Genomic DNA, 17,497 nt, shown 5'->3' on the forward strand with positions numbered 1-17,497 from the left:
AAATAGTTTAGAATCTGCATTGAAAGAGAAGAAGCTCAAAGATGTTGGTCTCCCAGCCCAAATTATGTCTCCAGAAAGAAAGCCACAACCCATTGACACTCAAAATTCAAAGGACTGGCTTGCAGGCCATCAGATGAAAGAAAATCTCCCTGCCTCACCTCGGCAAGATCAGAATAGACCAACGGGTGTTCCCACCCCCACATCTGTAATCTCTTGTCCCAGCTATGAGGAAATCATGCAGACGCCACGGACTCCATCCTGCAGTGCAGAGGACTACCCTGATATAATGTTTGATGGGTTAGATTGTCAGAACTCATCAGCCATGGCCATGTCTATGAATGCCTGCTCCCCATCCTTCTTTGACAGGTACTCCAACTCATCACACACCTTCCAAGAAGGGACTTGTATAACTCCGGCTAAGAATCTCCAGTTGCCCCTTGTCAGTCGATCGGCTTCGTCTGATGTTAGAAGACCCCTGGAAGAGGAGTTCAAAGCTGAAGCTGGCAAGTTTCTACAACACATTTTGCCAGACGCCTCTGAGTTTGACTTGGCAGCCTCCCAGCCTCCAGAAGACAAGGCAGCATCAGTGGAAAGACTTGAATGCCTGTCTCCTCCTTACTTCTCACCTATTAGGATGCTGTCTCCCGGGCTGGAACTTGCCCAGCCTGCACTAGATGGGGCCACCACAGCAATGGCTGGCACAGAGACCTGTGAACACCTACCTGAGATTGTCTACAATAACTTCCTGATGAAGCCCTCAACGCCAGTCCACAGACCTGACCCCCAGGAGCCATGTCTGGACATTGCTGCTCCACCCACCCCTGCACCTGCTGCTCTTCCTCCCCTGGATATTGATGACCTTTCTGAGCCTCATCAAAGTGAGCACAGTCTTGTTCCCTCTGACCCAGTCAGTGGCAGTGAGTATCTGCCCCCTGTTGTTGAGGAGGAGGAGGAGGAGGAGGAAGAAGAGGACTACGAAGAGGGGGAGGAGGAAGAAGATGAAGAAGAAGAGGAGGAAGAGGAAGGGGACCTTGAAGAACCAACAGATGCTGATCATCATGCTGCTGAGGAGACGAGGGACGTCTGCTCATTCTCTCCTCCAAGGGTTGAAGAGCCTTTGAGGAAGGGCTGGGCTGAATCTCCTGAGAGAAGAGTTGCAGAGGTGCATCAGTTGACTCCCCCACATCCACTACCCAACCTGGTGGAGAACTCCAGTGATCATACCATCAGCTGGAACTCTGAGATGATTTTGAAATCTCCTCAAAGGACTTATGGGGAAATAGAGGCAGCGGTCTCCAAGATAACCAGCCCCTTCTCGCATTCAGACAGTGATTTGCAGAACATTACTGCCATACCTGGCCATCCATCAGTGACCCCTCCATATGCTGCTTACAGGTCTTATGTGCCTGACCCTGACTTTGATGAGCAAAAAGAGGCTGTGGAGGACATTCCAATTTCTCCAGCAAGACCTGAAATGACACCTATGGAATTGGAACCAAACTACTTGACAACCACCTCATCCTCCACAAGGTTAGAGTCTTTCTTCACAGACTGCAAGCCAAACTTGGAGGATAATCACCAGATGGACTCAGAGCTTTCTTGTGCAGTACAAGATGGCAGACAAAACTCCCATGGCTTTACTTCTGAGAGCCATATGCCTCTAGCAGTAAGCAACGAGCCAGTGGTGCCCTGGACAGACCCGTTCTCAGCTACAGTGGATGAGCTTGATGATCTTGGCCCTTTCTCTCTACCTGACCTCCCTTCTCTCTCCCTCCCGACCTCCCTGCCAGACAAGGAGATGCCAGAGCTTGATGTCAGAGATGCAGAGCCAGCCGACTACAAGCCTCCACCTGCTCATATAAGGCCTCCTGCTATTGAAACAATAGAGGGTGAAGAGCTTATGGAAGTTGACCTGCCTATCCTGGCCAAACCCCTGTGCCCTCCCGAGGTCCTACCACTCAATGATTCTTTGCAGGATTTGGTTGTGCCCTCACCAAAACACAATTTCCAACCAGAATTTGAGTCTGAGCCTCAGAATGTCCCTGAAAATAACTTTGTGAAACCACAGGTCTTTGAAAACAGAGCCACATATGAAGAGACTGATGAGAGTGATGGAAACATGATGTTCTCAGCTGTCAATACAAACAATACTCAGCATCACAGGCAGATGTCACTGACTGAGTCATTATCAGTTGTAATTACTCCATGTATGGACTCCTTGACAACTGTTAAACCAGAACAAAGTGGGCAGATATCAGATCCCTTTGTTGGGCCAACTTGCAGTCCAGTCCCCTCAGTTCCTCTGCCAGTTGCTGTCACGATTTCTGGTACAGTCCATGTTTCGGAGGCTCTTGAGACAACATCTAAGCTCACGGTCACTCTGACAACATTGTCAACTGACCTTCCCAAGAAGGTGGAGGAGGTCCCACAGAGGATGACCAGAAACAGGGCCCAGATGCTGGCAAAACAGGAGAATACCACCACCACCACAAAAAAGCAGAGTAGTAGAGTAGTAGCAGAGAGTACAACCACCACCACTATACCTGCTAGCGTGATACCTCCATCTGTCCCTACCCCTGTCACCATGAGCATGGCTGTAACCACAACCACCCCTATTCCCACCCCTACTTTTGTCCCCTTTGTTGTTCTGGAGAAAGAAAAGGAACTTGTCACCACCATCTCCACCACAGCAGCCATTACCCCGACTCCTCCGCCGCCGCCTCCTGTAGTGGTCAGCAAAACTAAAGGGCGGCCTGTGGAGGAAGAGGAATCCCAGACGCAGCATCCACGCAAGAGGAAGTTCCCCAAACCGCAGGTTCAGCTGGTCAACACAGCCATGCAGCAGACCAGGGAGATGATTCAACAGACGCTGGCTGTCATTGTCAATGCCATCAAACTGGATGACATAGAACCCTACCACAGTGACCGCTCTAACCCTTACTTCGAATACCTGCAGATACGGAAAAAAATAGAGGAGAAGAGGAAGATCTTGTGCTACATCACACCACAGGCCCCTCAGTGCTACGCTGAGTACGTGACCTACACAGGCTCCTACCTGCTGGATGGCAAGCCTCTCAGCAAGCTGCACATCCCAGTGGTGAGTCCCTCCCTTCCCCTACAAATGTTCACACATCTGTTGATTCATAGATTTCATTACAATGATACACGTCAAGTAACTGTCACCTATAATAACCTAACAGCACATTTACAACAAAAGTTTGAACTTTGTTGCAATGGAAAGATTTGTTACATCATGACCTCAAATAATCATTGCCCTGGTTTCTCAGATTGCTCCACCTCCATCGTTATCGGAGCCCCTGAAGGAGCTCTTTCGACAGCAGGAGACAGTGAGGGGGAAGCTCAGACTGCAGCACAGCATAGAGAGGGTAAGAACACGGGCTCACTGTACCCTCCCTAATATCTATCCATCTCACTTCTGAAGTCGCACTGAGAAGGAGTGCTTTGAACGATCCTTTGATGAATGTTCAAAGCTGCTATGTAATAGAAATGCAACTGCAATATGCATTTCTCCAACCAAGCACCATAAAAAATGTGACATTTCACATTAACCTTATCAGTTTGCTCAAAAAGATTTTGAAGTAAAGTTGAAACTCCAGTCTGTCTTCCCTCTCTCTCTCTCGCTCTCTTTCCTTCTCTCTCCAATGTTATTGTATTGACTTTCCTTCCAGGAAAAGCTTATTGTCTCGTGTGAGCAAGAAGTACTGCGGGTCCATTGCAGAGCGGCAAGGACGATAGCCAATCAGGCCGTCCCATTCAGTGCCTGCACTATGTTACTGGACTCTGAGGTGTACAACATGCCAACAGAGAGTCAGGTGCGTCTGTGGGTGGTCAAAAAGGTGGGCAGAAAGTTGACAGACAGGGCCATTCACGTGGGATTTGTTTAGTCAGCTCTTCCAATTACTCTTAATATTTTATATACATATAAAACAATAACATCTGACATGCTTTAACGCTTGTCATCTTTAACTCAGGGTGATGAGAACAAGTCAGTGAGAGATCGCTTCAATGCTCGCCAGTTCATTTCCTGGATTCAGGATGTGGATGACAAATATGACCGCATGAAGGTAAATATGACCGCATGAAGGACCATACATCTTATTTTATGGCACATTTGCTGTTTGGTTGATATGCGGGGGTATCTGTGTATGGCAGTAGTATTTGTGTATGGCAGTAGCATAATGGCCTCTCTCTTCTCTTCTCAGACGTGTCTGTTAATGCGGCAGCAGCATGAGGCAGCTGCCCTGAACGCGGTGCAGAGGATGGAGTGGCAACTGAAGGTGCAGGAGCTGGACCCTGCTGTACACAAGTCTCTGTGCGTCAACGAGGTCCCCTCCTTCTACGTGCCAATGGTTGACGTCAACGATGACTTTGTGCTGTTGCCCGCGTGACAGAAACATGCACTCGTTCACAGAGTTAGAGGTCAAATATCATCACTTATCAAAGAGACATCAAACAGAACGTATGGTAAGGGCTAGCCGGTTTGAACAGGAATAAAACCTATATATTATATAGAAAAAATTCAAAGAAAAAAAAACTTGCTAATGATTCTCTTCCATGAGAGGAGGAAGCATCTTTTTACCGGGGAAAAACACAACTTGCACTTTCATCCCTCAAGTTTTTATGCTTTTGTTCAGAATATAAAAAGCAGAAAACGGCTTTGCTTTGAAGCGCCCAACACCACCTCCCTTTTAGGTGATGTTTGGACAGAGAATAGGGGAGAAATATTTTTCTGAATTTTTTGGTCCCCGTAAATGAAACCACAAAGGAACGCTGGAGAGGAGCCCTCCCACCATTCTGGATCATCTCCTGGTGGATGGGGATGAGGCATCACAGTGGACACAGAGCTCCAGGTGAGCCTTGAGGAGGAGAAAGCAGCACATGGTCAGAAGGGCATGCATGCGCGATGTGGTGGTGTAACATGTGGCATTTGCGGGGCCTCCAGCCTCTTCCTGTTGAAAGGATAGGAGAGTCTGTGTGGACGCTGTCTCTCTGGTCGGGACCATAAGGCCACACTCAGTCAGAGAGCCTCAGTCCTCTCTGTCCACAGCCCACCACCACACCCGGTAGAACCAGCATCCTGCCCCGGAGCAGAGCAGAGTACAGCCAAGGGTCCATAGTGTGTCAGGGGGTTAATGCCAGAGGTGTAGAGACGGCATCTTCCGCCTCATGGCCTGGGCAGAGGAGTGAGGCAGAGAATGGGGATGAACCGGAGCATCCCCACCAGAGTCTGGTCACCTGGCTCTGCATGCAGGAAGAACCAGCCTCTGACACTCTGCCAAGCTAGGTAGAACACACACACACCTGTTCACCTGCAACTATGACTGCAAATGGAAAAACAGGATAAAAGAATAATACAAGAATGTTGCGATTCAAAGATTCAAGACTAAACAGATGGTGGTTTAGAGGAGAATATTCTTCTTTTTGTCTGTTTCTTTACTTGGGCATTTAATTGTTTCTGAGGAAGTGACTTGAAACACTACAGAGCCAATATTAGTTTAATGGGAAAAAAGAAAACAGAAAAAAAATTGTATTCCGTAAATGATGTACAGTTTTTATATTCGTTAACCAATGTATTCTTGCTGCCTTCTAGATAATTTATTTTGCCACACATTACTGCACAGTTGTAAATAACGTATGTACTGTAACATCACTCAGTTAAGTGTAAAAAAATAAATGAATAAAAATGATCTTTGTATGTACAGTTCACTTTCGGGCAGCACTTTCCCCCTCATACCCATGGGCCAAAATGTGCACACGTTGTCAGTATTTGAAAGACTCCAGTGCACAGTTGTAACGTTCCCATCTATAGGTTTTGTCCAGGGCTGGTCAAAATGAGTTACCTGTGTTGGAATCACCACAACGTACATAGGTAGTACAAAACCCCACCGTATTGAACAATGCCCAAACTAAGGGCCACAACTATAGTCCTCAGATGTAGCAAAATGGTTATAAAATGATTTAAAGAATAGAATAGTTATATTAGTCATTGCTTTATTACACAATTATATCTGAAAAAACTCTAAACCAAGAAAATGCCTTTTTACAGTGAATATTTTTAATTTACTCAGTGTTGGGCAAGTCAAACAAGGGTGCATCTGGATTGGTCAAGAAAGAAATGCCACTAACAAGAAAAACCATAACATTTCTAATTCTGGGTGGGATTTTCTTTTTGTCTTTTTCTTTCTTTAATCTACCCATTCATTTGACTTTAATTGTATGTGTGGGTCTTTATGAATAATAGTCATTATGTTGGAGAACTTTCAGGCCACAAGACTAGGGATCTGATAGCCAGCTCAATATTTGAAATCCTTAACTTCCCTTTTTGAATGTCACTGTCATAGGCATCATATACAGGTTAACCATTTTTCAGGCCACATCAGATTGACATGAATGTTCCTGATCTCTTCTGTGTACCACCTAAAACTTCTCCTTTTTAGCAAAGATACAGGCCACATTCCATATTGGTTTTTGAAATGTATTCTTGCTTTAATTATGGAATGTGTTAGCTTCCAAACTCCCTGGGTCCATACGTGAACATAGAAATTTCTTTACCTTAAAAAAAAATATCTTGTCTCAAAATGCACATCAGCCAATTCAAATCGTTGACGTAGTTGCATTTGATAAAATGCTAAATGTTAGCTCTTCCCATTACATAACCAGACACACACAGCCCTATGCTAACCTGACCTGATGGCAGTGATTGTCAGGTTACAAATTATGCTTCAGTCAATTTCAAATCTTGACTTAGATGGATGTAATAGAACCCTTTTCCATGAGAGCATCCTTAACAGAGGTCAACCGGCACCATCTGCTAATCAAAGTTATTAAAAAAACACAACGTTTCAACTGGACCAATAACTCAACGTAGCGAGCCTGGTTCCTGGTCTTTCTTGCCAATTGCAACTGTCTGCCACTTCTCAGAATGGTGCTTGTTGAACTTCTAAAAGCCTTTGGAGGTGGGGGGGGGGATACAATTGTGAATTTGGGCTTTACTACTAAAGACCATAGAAACAAATTGAATAACACATTCATAAATGGAAAAACAGACAGTAAAAAAATGTAATCATAAGGAATAAGGTTTTGAAGTGTCTGTCCTATATCTAGGAGATCAGGAAATGTATATATATTTTTTGGACACATATTTAACCCCTTTTTTTTGGCACAAAACTACCTCCATACTCATTTGTTTTAAAACCAGTACCAGGGTTATATGTACCGTGACAGTTGTGGGGGTCATAGAGCAAAACCACGACCCCATTGTGTTCTTGATAGTCTATTCTTTCCATAGAGTGGTCATATTAGTTAGTAGGCCAACCGTTTGGACGCTATAGACATTTTCGCGAGAAGAATGATTTTCAAAATGTCTCCTGGTCTGACAAACAGCGCTGTAGCTCTGCCACCTCCCACCGCAGATGCGGAAGGCCGACATAGGCGGATGCAGTGGATTGAGATGCATCCCATGCAAAACAACACTTATCTAGCTTAAACTGGCAGATTTTTATGGGGATTTTTTAAAATGTTAATTAGATTGTCACACAGGTACGTCAATAGACTTATTAAGGATTTGAATAAAGATCAAAGCGGAGTCGATGTCTTGCAAGATCACTTAATGATTCATTAGTATTCTACACAGGCCTAACATACTGACATCACCAGGCAGTATAAGTTTAATAGGCCAATAATTTAGTTTTCAGGTTACACATCCCTCCCATTAGGCTCCTCCAATTAGGCCCCTCTTTCCACTCCCAGACAGTCCTAGCAAAGTTCTTGCTGGAGAGTCAACTTTTTTTATTAGAAGCTACTGTATTTTTGACCATTTTAATTTAAATCAATCACAGTAAGGTACTTAATTGTTACCCAGATATTGAGATAAAAATGTTGGCATTAGACCTTTAACAAAAAAAGCTTGACATGAAGGGGCATCTAACCGCCTTAGCGGCATATGACTCCTCGCAGCGATGGTAGTAGGGGTACATGATAGCTATTTGACAAGACCATAAGGCTCTTCAACTTTCTTATTTTTTTTGTTGCAATGTACGATTAACTTAAATGACCTTTATCTTTTTCCTGTTAAAGCACACGGATGTGTGTGAAAAGGATAAGCAAAAATGTTTCCATCTATGTGAAAACATGCCTTTGAATTTTGCCTAGTTAGTAGCTAGTTAGTAGCTAGTTAGTGGCTAGTAGCAGCATAGTCAAGGATGCGTCATGCAATGTTGGGACGCTATACTTTACAGACCAAGTGGAACAAAAGTAAACCTTGAATTTGGAGGCTTACAATATCCCTATGGTGGAAATGTTGACCTATAATTAGAAATGCCATTTGGTTGGTGGATATAAAGTCTGCGATCTTTGATAGACTGATGTGCAATTTGTTCCAGGAAATAATCGCTGCCAACTAATCAGGTTAACATAGGCTAAATGTGCCAGGTTATGTAATGTGGAACAGCTAACGTAACATTGTCACATGCAACTATGTCATGATTTGAAATGGCTGATGCACATTTTGAGACAGAGAGAGTTTAAACTCAAACTTTTTCTAATGTTCGCAAGTATGGACCCCCTCTATTTATCTAGTTTTGTACAGTAGTGGAGATATGTTTACAGTAGTAGAAAGTGCTACTCTTCAAATACTCAAAGGGTGATCATACTCCTCTGCGTAACATAGGTAAATTGTTTATTTGATTTAAAAGAACTAGGTTTGACTTACATGCCCATGAATGAGATCTTTTTTTTAATTAGCCTTTTAATCAAAATCATTTTTTGTTCAACTCAGAAATCCTTTCTATGACCTATGACCAATCACCCAGTTTATTCAGAACTATTTAGTGGACAGATATTAACAGGCAGGTAGTTTGTTTCACTATAGCTTCTCAACTGTTCCAAGTGTAGGTGTATGTATTTGTCAGGGGTTTCTTTGATTCATATTCAGTAGGCCATCATACTTTACTCTATTGGGTTGTTTACCATGCTAAGAGTAAGGCCTAGACTAGACAATTATTAAACTTTCACCTCAATTTCATGAACCAAAAAGCAGACTTAGTTAACTCGTACACAAAGGGGGGAAGAATGTTGCAAAAGTGATAGTTAAGGATGTTCATGTTTTTTATCCAATTGGAATATTGATTTGTGAGAATTGATTGTTTCTTCATTTTTGGTGGGTCCTGATTTTTTTTATTTTTTATGTTTTGACCTACCACATAGGATGCCTGTCAGTCATCCTAATGGCAATATCAAGTGACATGTTGTGACGTTATGTACACACGTTCAACATAGCTGTGTATGATATGTCTATTCAAGTGCAATGGGTGTTGCTACTCCAGTGTACGGGCAGTTGACTAGTTGTAGTCCTGGACATTTTGAAAGAGGGAAAATCTAGTCATAAAGCAGTAAAATCATACATAAATGCCATAGCACAGGTAGTCAGGGTCATGTAGACTTCAGCAGTTTGATTAAAGCCCTCAATTGTTTTTTTATTTGATTTATTTTTTGCTTTTTTTCTGAGGGGGAGATTTGTCAACAGAATTCTTGTGTGTTTCAGATCCGTGTATGTAGTGTTGGGTGTTGTCTTTTTGTCTTGTGTTTTATGCTTCGTACATAAGAAAAAAACCAGTGGCATGTCAATCACTTCTTATGAGCAGAATGTATACCGTTACTACACCCTCACACCCTCAATATTGTTTACAAGACATCAAGTGTGTTTCGGTTTCGTCTCTCTCACCTTAACGGTTTGAGCCCTGCCTTGATTTCTTTATTTCATCATTTATTGAACCACAAAGGCTTGAAATTGTGATAGTTAATTACAGTGTCAAATCTAACCTCGGAATTCAAAGCTTGCAGCAAACATACAGAGCAATAGTTTTAACCTTTTAAAATATGTATTTTTCATTAGCATTTATTTTAATACATTCGGTTGATAAAGACAACATCCCCTGTGATTTTTGTCCAGACACTGGTGTCCCTTACACATGTCCAAATATTATTTCCAAAACACACCAGTGAAGAATAATTTCTATTAGGAAATGTAACAAACACCTGTCTCATTCCCATCTCCCCCCATACAGTGAACCACTTGGTCATGCCCTAGATTACCCTGTGACCTCTCATCAGTCTGTAACAAGTTACCTCTACTGTGTCCATCTGAGTGTTAATTTAATATTTAACTGGACATACTGTTATATTGCATAATAGAATCACAATTTCAAGCCTTTTTCTAGTTTTCTTTTTCTCCTTTATTGAACAAGACAGTAGCTTATTCTTTAGAATGGGAAATGACTAATAAAGCATGGAGAACTACTCTTTAAATGGTAACAAATAACATATTTATTATCTTTCCGACACCTGTGGTATGTTTCAGTTAAAGGTCTCCGCTGTGTAAATTTTCCTCCTGTAATTCGTTGGAGACATTGTACATAGTTGTAAATAAATATCCCAGGACGTTTTGCACCCTCCTCTTTGTACTAGTCTAAACTTGCGTAGAATGTGGGGTTCTAACAGCAACGGGACAGTGCGTTCGCTGCAGGTGATGTAACAATGTCACTTTTTTTATTTGTACAATGTAGTTGAATTGTGTACATATTGTTGGAGCAGCTATGGGGGAAGGGGTTTGTTGATGCTATCGTCAGTGCTGTAAAAGATCCAGTACTTTCACCTCTAGCTGTGTTGATTTCCTGCAAAAACAAAGGCGAGAAAATAAAAAATACTAAACGGAGAAGTAAAAATTCTAAATTGTTATTTTCTACAGTTGCATGTACAGAGAGCGCGAGAACTGCTGTTGTTCCTCAGAGATTATGTTCGTAAATAAAATTTTGAAATATTTACTGTTTTCTGCTTTTACTTTGTTCTCATTCATGTACTCTTAATTAAATATGCCTTGTCATTCGGGAGATGGGCACATCTATTTTTAGCACCATGCCAACACGCGCACACAGTTTCTGAGCTAAATTAGGAAATTTAACAACAATTCATTTTTATTAAGATTGATTAGCACATTTATCACAGGCAAGTTAAGTTGATAGAATACCAATCAGTGTACACGTGTAACACTTTACACCCGTGTATTCTTTATTTGGCAGGGACTATGTACAACAAATCATCAGTCTCAGTATGAGAAGGGATGTGTTGCACCAGATTTAGCTGACAGCTAATTTACATTTCAATTTTATCCCTATATTTAATCCCTAGTTTGTCCCAAAGGCCCTCGAGGCAACATTCAGGCTTCTGTGGCACCAAAGTGGTCAACTGAAACCAATTAGAAAACTGTCTATACAGAGGTAGCGGAAACACTGGTGCTTATCTTTTGCTTTGCCAGCAGGAGGACGCCTGGAAAAGTGTATGTTTTTGGCTGATATTTAGATCTATGATCATGAGGGGTTTAGACTTTTGAGAACTTCAAGACCTGTGGATATATAACAGGCCTATTTTTGCCATGCAATATGACCAGTAGATGACATATTTGCTGACACAAGTATTTATAGAAGGCTACTTATGAACCAGGTATGAAGAGGTAACCATTTGCAATCATACAAGCCTTTCCATTGACAGTGACACCCCCACTCCAAAATATAATTCCAGTAGACCTCTATTCACCTCCCCTGTTACCTGACTCCTCGAGCAGTGTTTGGTGACCATGTTAAGTGAATGAAACCGTAAAAATAGACTTGACAACTTGATCCCTTCTGCCATCCTCTGAATGAAGTGAATAAATATGGCAATCTGTCAGTGCGAAGTAGGCCTAGGCTACAGTGCGTACGAGCAGATGGACTTCCCACCAATGACATTTCGGTTACTCACCGACCTGCCCACTTGACTGGAGTTGTGCTTCCTCATCTAGCCTGTCCTGCCATGCCCTGCGGTGTGTGTGGATGTCCCGCACCACTGACTAACAGCGGTTTCGGCACGGTCTCTAACAATGGACTTTGAAACGAAGATTTATACCAGAATCGGTGGATATGGACGATATAACAGAATTGTTTCCATATTCAGCTGGTTTCCGAACTTTGCTGTGACGCTGAACCTTTTCTCCGACGTTTTTTACACTCTGATTCCCGGGTCGTACCACTGTAAACCCGACCCGGCTCTTTTACCTTCAGGTTTTCTTTTCAGTAATTATTCCAGACAAGGGTATCTCAATTTTACCATACCGTGGGTGAATGGCTCTGGACTGAGTCACTGTGAACTTTATAAGTACCCTAGAAACGTCTCCAACTTCATAGACAGCATTCCAAAGGAGATAGTGCCATGTACGAGAGGATGGGAGTACGACCAAGCTGCGGCGCTTCAGAGCAACTACGTGACAGAGGTAAACAAATATATACTTGGATTCGATGGTTTGTGGTTGTTTTTGGAGAGTTTGTGCCATCTTAGCAAACATTCATGTGCAAGTGATGTTTTTGTGACGACGCATTTACCTTAACTAATTTGGTTTACAAGTAGCCTTTTTTCAGGCTAATGTGTGGATATCTTTGCCAAGCCCTGTCGAATGTTCTTCATCCATTCAACGTAGCCTACTCAGAGTAGATTTGGGTTTAGCCTATAACTTCGGGCGTTGTAACTTGTGTGTTAATTGATATTGTCCCAGACAGACTGCTGGGGCTAAAGTTGGTCATCAATAGGTAACATCAATAGATGACACGGGATGCCCTGTTTGGCCTACTCATTGCTCAAATCTGTCGTTGGTAAACATGCTTTTAAGTTTTTAACTCTGGGATACATGTTGTTTTGGTTATGTCCTGAATAAGATTACCAGAGAAACAGTGCTGATATGACATTTTTTTATCAGATCACATTAGTCTGTTTATATAATAATTACATTACGGGACTGCTGTGCAGAGCCATGCAATATGGGTGTTTATGTGATGAAAGCAGCACAACAGGAAATGCAGGGACAGCAGTGTTCCTCCAACCTGATGGAGTTCCTGGGAAGATATGTTCTCAACAGAGCACATGAGAGGGGTCACTCTTAGGACGAGCGTTCATCTTTCTGTACTGACCCGTAGCCATCTCTTAAACAAGGAACACTCGAGCTCAACTGAATTTATTTGGCTCTAAGGGAACCCTTTTTCATATTTCTTACTACCAGGCTTATATTCTTATTTCAGACCAGCACAATCAATGCCTCTCTAAAGTTGTCCTGTTTTGCTTCTAGGGAAAGGCTAACTAAATGTTGACTTATTGCACTTGGACTAATCTCACCAGCCCATTATAATATCAAAAAAGTGGCAGGCCCATCCCACTGTGCAAATACATAAAAGGGATCTTGGTAAACAAAAGTATCAGCAGTTACGGAAATGTTTAAACACAAGGCAAATACTGGTGTGTGTGTGTGTGTGTGTGAGAGAGAGAGACAGTGTGTGCGGGCTGGACAGGAAATCAACAAGGGAGGCAGTGGCCCTGATGTGAAGTATTTACTCTCACATGTTTCCCTGGCAATAGGAAGCAACCAGCCCTGACCCCCCCACTCCTGGCTTCCCTTCTCCGTGATGTCACAGGACATTTGTTCCTGTTCCTACGGGGGTATAAACATCATACAGCAGGAATGGAGGTCCTTCTGGCCCTGATTTAAGGGGTTGGATGATAGGTACAGATCAAGAGATGAAGCAAGGGAGGGAAAGAGAGCAAATGAAGAGATGGGGGAGGAAGAAAGAAAGCATTGGAGTAGGGTGAGGAATGGTGGAAGGCACTGGAAACCAAAGTGCAGTGGCTCTAATGTGATAAACCTATCTGCAGTCACTCTTATTCAATCAGGAGATGATATCTATCACACAGCTGAATTCCTCCTCCTTCACACAAGGCGCTCCGTTGCCCTCAAGTGTGTGTCTGTGTGTGTGTGTTTGTGTGCCACTGGCCTATAATTCTTACTTATGTAATAATAAGGGAGAAAGGAGCTACAGTTTCACACATTTTCCAGGCATGTTTATTAACTGTCCTTAAAAATAGTGTATGCTCAATCTGCCCCCGGAATGTTTCTACCCTGGAAATAAAATCCTGGATGAAGAAATAGGCCACCTATTATGTCATTATTTCAATGGCTCCATTGACTTGGCTCTTGAACTCTATTCCTAACTATGTGGCAAAAGGGTCATTCTGTGTCATTTCAGGAAACCATGACACCCGCCATCTCACATTGTTCTGACATCGTTTCTGTAGTTAGAAACAGATAAGATTAGCCTTCCTGAAACATTATTTAGTTGAAACAACATTTTATCTCTGATAAATTAAGCTAATTGATTGCACCCAAGTAGTTACTACAATAAATGAATACAATACATTTACCAATTTAGGTTAAATCAATTACCTTAATCCCTCAGAGATCAAATAATGTTTAAGGAATGCTCATCTTTTTTTTGTGTATATTTTTATTTATGTTTTTTGTTACTTTTTACCCCTTTTTCTCCCCAATGTTGTGATATCCAATTGATAGTTTGTCTTGTCCAATCACGGCAACTCCCGTACAGACTCGGGAGAGGCGAAGGTCGAGAGCCAATGTGTCCTTCGAAACACAACCCCGCCATTGCTTCTTGACACACTGAGTCGCTAGAGCATGATGGGACAAGGACATCCCAGCCGGCCAAACCCTCCCCTAACCCGGGACGACGCTAGGCCAATTATGCGCCGCCTCAGGGGTCTCCCGATCGTCGCCGGCTGCAACACAGCCCGGGATCGAACCCGGATCTGTAGTGACGCGATGCAGTCCCTTAGACCGCTGTGCCACTCGGGAGGCCACAATCTTATATTTTTCCAACTACAGAAACGATTTCAGAGCAATCTTGAGATGGTGGGTGTCAAGCCTCTTTCTTGTTCTTTTTGAGGTGGAATGACTCACCATCTCGCTCTGTCTCTCTGCTCCACAGTGGAACCTAGTGTGTAGGGACTACTGGAAGATTCCTCTGCAGCACATCTGCTTCATGACAGGGTGGATTGTGGGATATGTCCTCTTGGGCACCGTGTGTGACTGGTAACCCCCCCCCCCTGTTGTGTTTGTATAATTGTAAACTACAATTGTATTAATTTCAACACAGGCTGTTATGAATGTTTAATATGTGTACATGGGAAGCTATGTATCTCTAACTGTTTTCTCTATGTTCAGGTTGGGTCGTCGACAGGGCTTCCTGCTGTCTGTGTCTCTGTCCGGTCTGTTAGGAGTAGCTGTCTGTCTGTCCAACAGCCCTGTAGTGTTTCTGCTGCTACGCCTGTCTCAGGGCGCCATGTTGGCTGGGGTCTTCCTCTCCTCTTACCTCGCCAGTAAGTACACTTGACTTAACCTACTAATACCGCTCACTCCTGAGTACACACTTAATGAGGCAGTTTAGGGTTGGGCAGGATCCACGTTTTCATATCGTCATACCGTCCTTCTCTTATCCCGGGATTAACGGTATTACCGGTTTAGTACCCCATTAGGCGTCTATTACCATAATGCTAACTAAATTAGTAAAAGTAATAGCAGACGGTACGAGAACGAAGAGGAGAAAAAAATGCAAGGAAATCAAGATGGCAGGGGCAGCTGTACAGAACTAATCCAAAGGGCTTTGACTTCTCAAACACGGAAGAAAGCTAACAATATATGATGCCCCGTCCGTCTAGCATTCGGCTTCTTCACCCACGGGATGGTCTGAGGCGAGCCACCCGGACAACTGAAGAATCTCTGCAACTGTCAGAAACCGTCTCAAGGAAGCTCCTCTGCGTGCTCTTCGTCATCACCAGGGTCTTCACCTGACTGCAGTTTTCCGTCGTAACCGACTTCAGTGGGCAAATGCTCATCTATGATGGCCACTGGCACGCTGGAGAAGTGTGCTCTTCGCAGATGAATCTCGGTTTCAACTATACCGGACAGATGGCGTTGCGTGGGTAAGCGGTTTGCTATTGTCAACGTTGTGAACAGAGTGCCCCATGGTGGGGTTATGGTATGGGCAGGCATAAGCTACAGACAACAAACTATTGAATTTTATCCATGGCAATTTGAAATTTGAATGCACAGAGGTACCGTGACGATATCCTGAGGCCCATTGTCGTGCCATTCATCTGCCGCCATCACCTCATGTTTCAGCATGAAAATGGATGGCTCCATGTCGCTAGGATCTGTACACAATGCCTGGAAGCTGAAAATGTCCCAGTTCTTCCATGTCCTGCATACTCACCAGACATCTCCCATTGAGCATGTTTGGGATGCCCTGGATCAACATGTGCAACAGCTTGTTCCAGTTCCCACCAATATCCAGCAACTTCACAGGGACAACATTCCACAGGCCACAATAGACAGCCTGATCAACTCTATGCAGAGGAGATGTGTCACGTTGCTTGAGGCAAATGGTGGTCACACCAGATACTGACTGTTTTTCTGATCCACGCCCCTACTTTTATTTTTGGGGGGGTACTGTATCTGTGACAAACAAATCCATATCTGTATGGGGCGACAGGGTAGCCTAGTGGTTAGAGCGTTGGACTAGTAACCGGAAGGTTGCAAGTTCAAACCCCTGAGCTGACAAGGTACAAATCTGTCGTTCTGCCCCTGAACAGGCAGTTAACCCACTGTTCCTAGGCAGTCATTGAAAATAAGAATTTGTTCTTAACTGACTTACCTAGTTAAATAAAGGAAAAAGAAAAAAAATCCCGGTCATGTTAAATTCATAGATTAGGGCCTAATTTTTTTATTTTTTTTATTTACTAATTTCCTTATGAACTGTAACCCAGTAAAATCTTTGAAATTACATGTTGCGTTTTGTTCAGAGTATTTTGCTAAATTAGTACCTTAACTGCTCACGCATCAACATTTACCAAGCAGGCACTGCAGACTGAAATGGATTAGCTTGTTCTACTTTAATCAGTAGCGTGAGAAGATTAATTCAAATCAATGGAACTGGGACAATTCGCTACATGTAATTTGCACTCTTCTAAAAGTAGGGCAAAGCTACTTGTAATTTTTCCAAAGTTACGGGAATCTTCAGTCATTTTGATAATTAATAGATTGCCATATATTTTCTATCATAGCTCTGGTAATTTATACTTGGATAACTGTATTTTAAATGTTTTAAAAAATCAAAGTTTTCATTAATGTGTCCATATTCTCCATGACTTTCTAGCAGATACACTATTATGGTTCAAGAGAAAATAACCTAATTAATGAAAAAAGCATCTAATCAACAATGGCATTATTTTCAATTAACTCCAACTATGGAACGTTATTCACAACTGTCACCAGTTTCACGTCAAAACATTGAGAACAAATACATATTGACATGGTATTCCCCCATACTTCCCATAGCAACATGGTCTCATAGAGTAGACTTAACATAGTAAATGTAAATCCGAGACACTCATATGATATGTTACATTTGGTATGGTTACTTAAGGCAAACGAAAGCAGGGTGGTTGCGTGGGCATATAATGTGAACGCCAAACGTCTAGCAACCCAAAGGTTGTGTGTTTTGATTCTCATCACAGAATTTAGAATTTTAGCAAATTTGTTACTACTTTCTAC

General features: G+C 42.7%; 2 protein-coding genes across 4 annotated transcripts in view; both read left to right on the top strand.

The window, feature by feature from the left end:
* Positions 1-10,839, top strand: part of LOC109895279 (ankyrin repeat domain-containing protein 11-like) — a 139,551-nt gene extending 128,712 nt beyond the window's left edge. The window contains 5 exon segments of the mRNA XM_031830784.1: positions 3-3,097; positions 3,288-3,386; positions 3,690-3,833; positions 3,993-4,085; positions 4,224-10,839. Coding sequence (XP_031686644.1) covers positions 3-3,097; positions 3,288-3,386; positions 3,690-3,833; positions 3,993-4,085; positions 4,224-4,409 — 3,617 coding nt within the window. The 3' untranslated portion in view covers positions 4,410-10,839.
* A 903-nt stretch (positions 10,840-11,742) lies between these two features.
* LOC109895453 (putative solute carrier family 22 member 31) overlaps positions 11,743-17,497 on the top strand; it is a 15,557-nt gene continuing 9,802 nt past the window's right edge. The window contains exons 1-3 of one of the 3 annotated variants that reach the window (XM_020489147.2): positions 11,743-12,322; positions 14,874-14,977; positions 15,110-15,264. In XM_020489147.2, coding sequence (XP_020344736.1) covers positions 11,933-12,322; positions 14,874-14,977; positions 15,110-15,264 — 649 coding nt within the window. In that variant the 5' untranslated portion in view covers positions 11,743-11,932. The remainder of the gene's footprint in view (positions 12,323-14,873; positions 14,978-15,109; positions 15,265-17,497) is intronic. The other 2 variants (XM_020489146.2, XM_020489148.2) reach the window with 2 other exon arrangements.

Source organism: Oncorhynchus kisutch, linkage group LG8, assembly GCF_002021735.2.
Source record: "Oncorhynchus kisutch isolate 150728-3 linkage group LG8, Okis_V2, whole genome shotgun sequence".
NCBI lineage: Eukaryota > Metazoa > Chordata > Actinopteri > Salmoniformes > Salmonidae > Oncorhynchus > Oncorhynchus kisutch.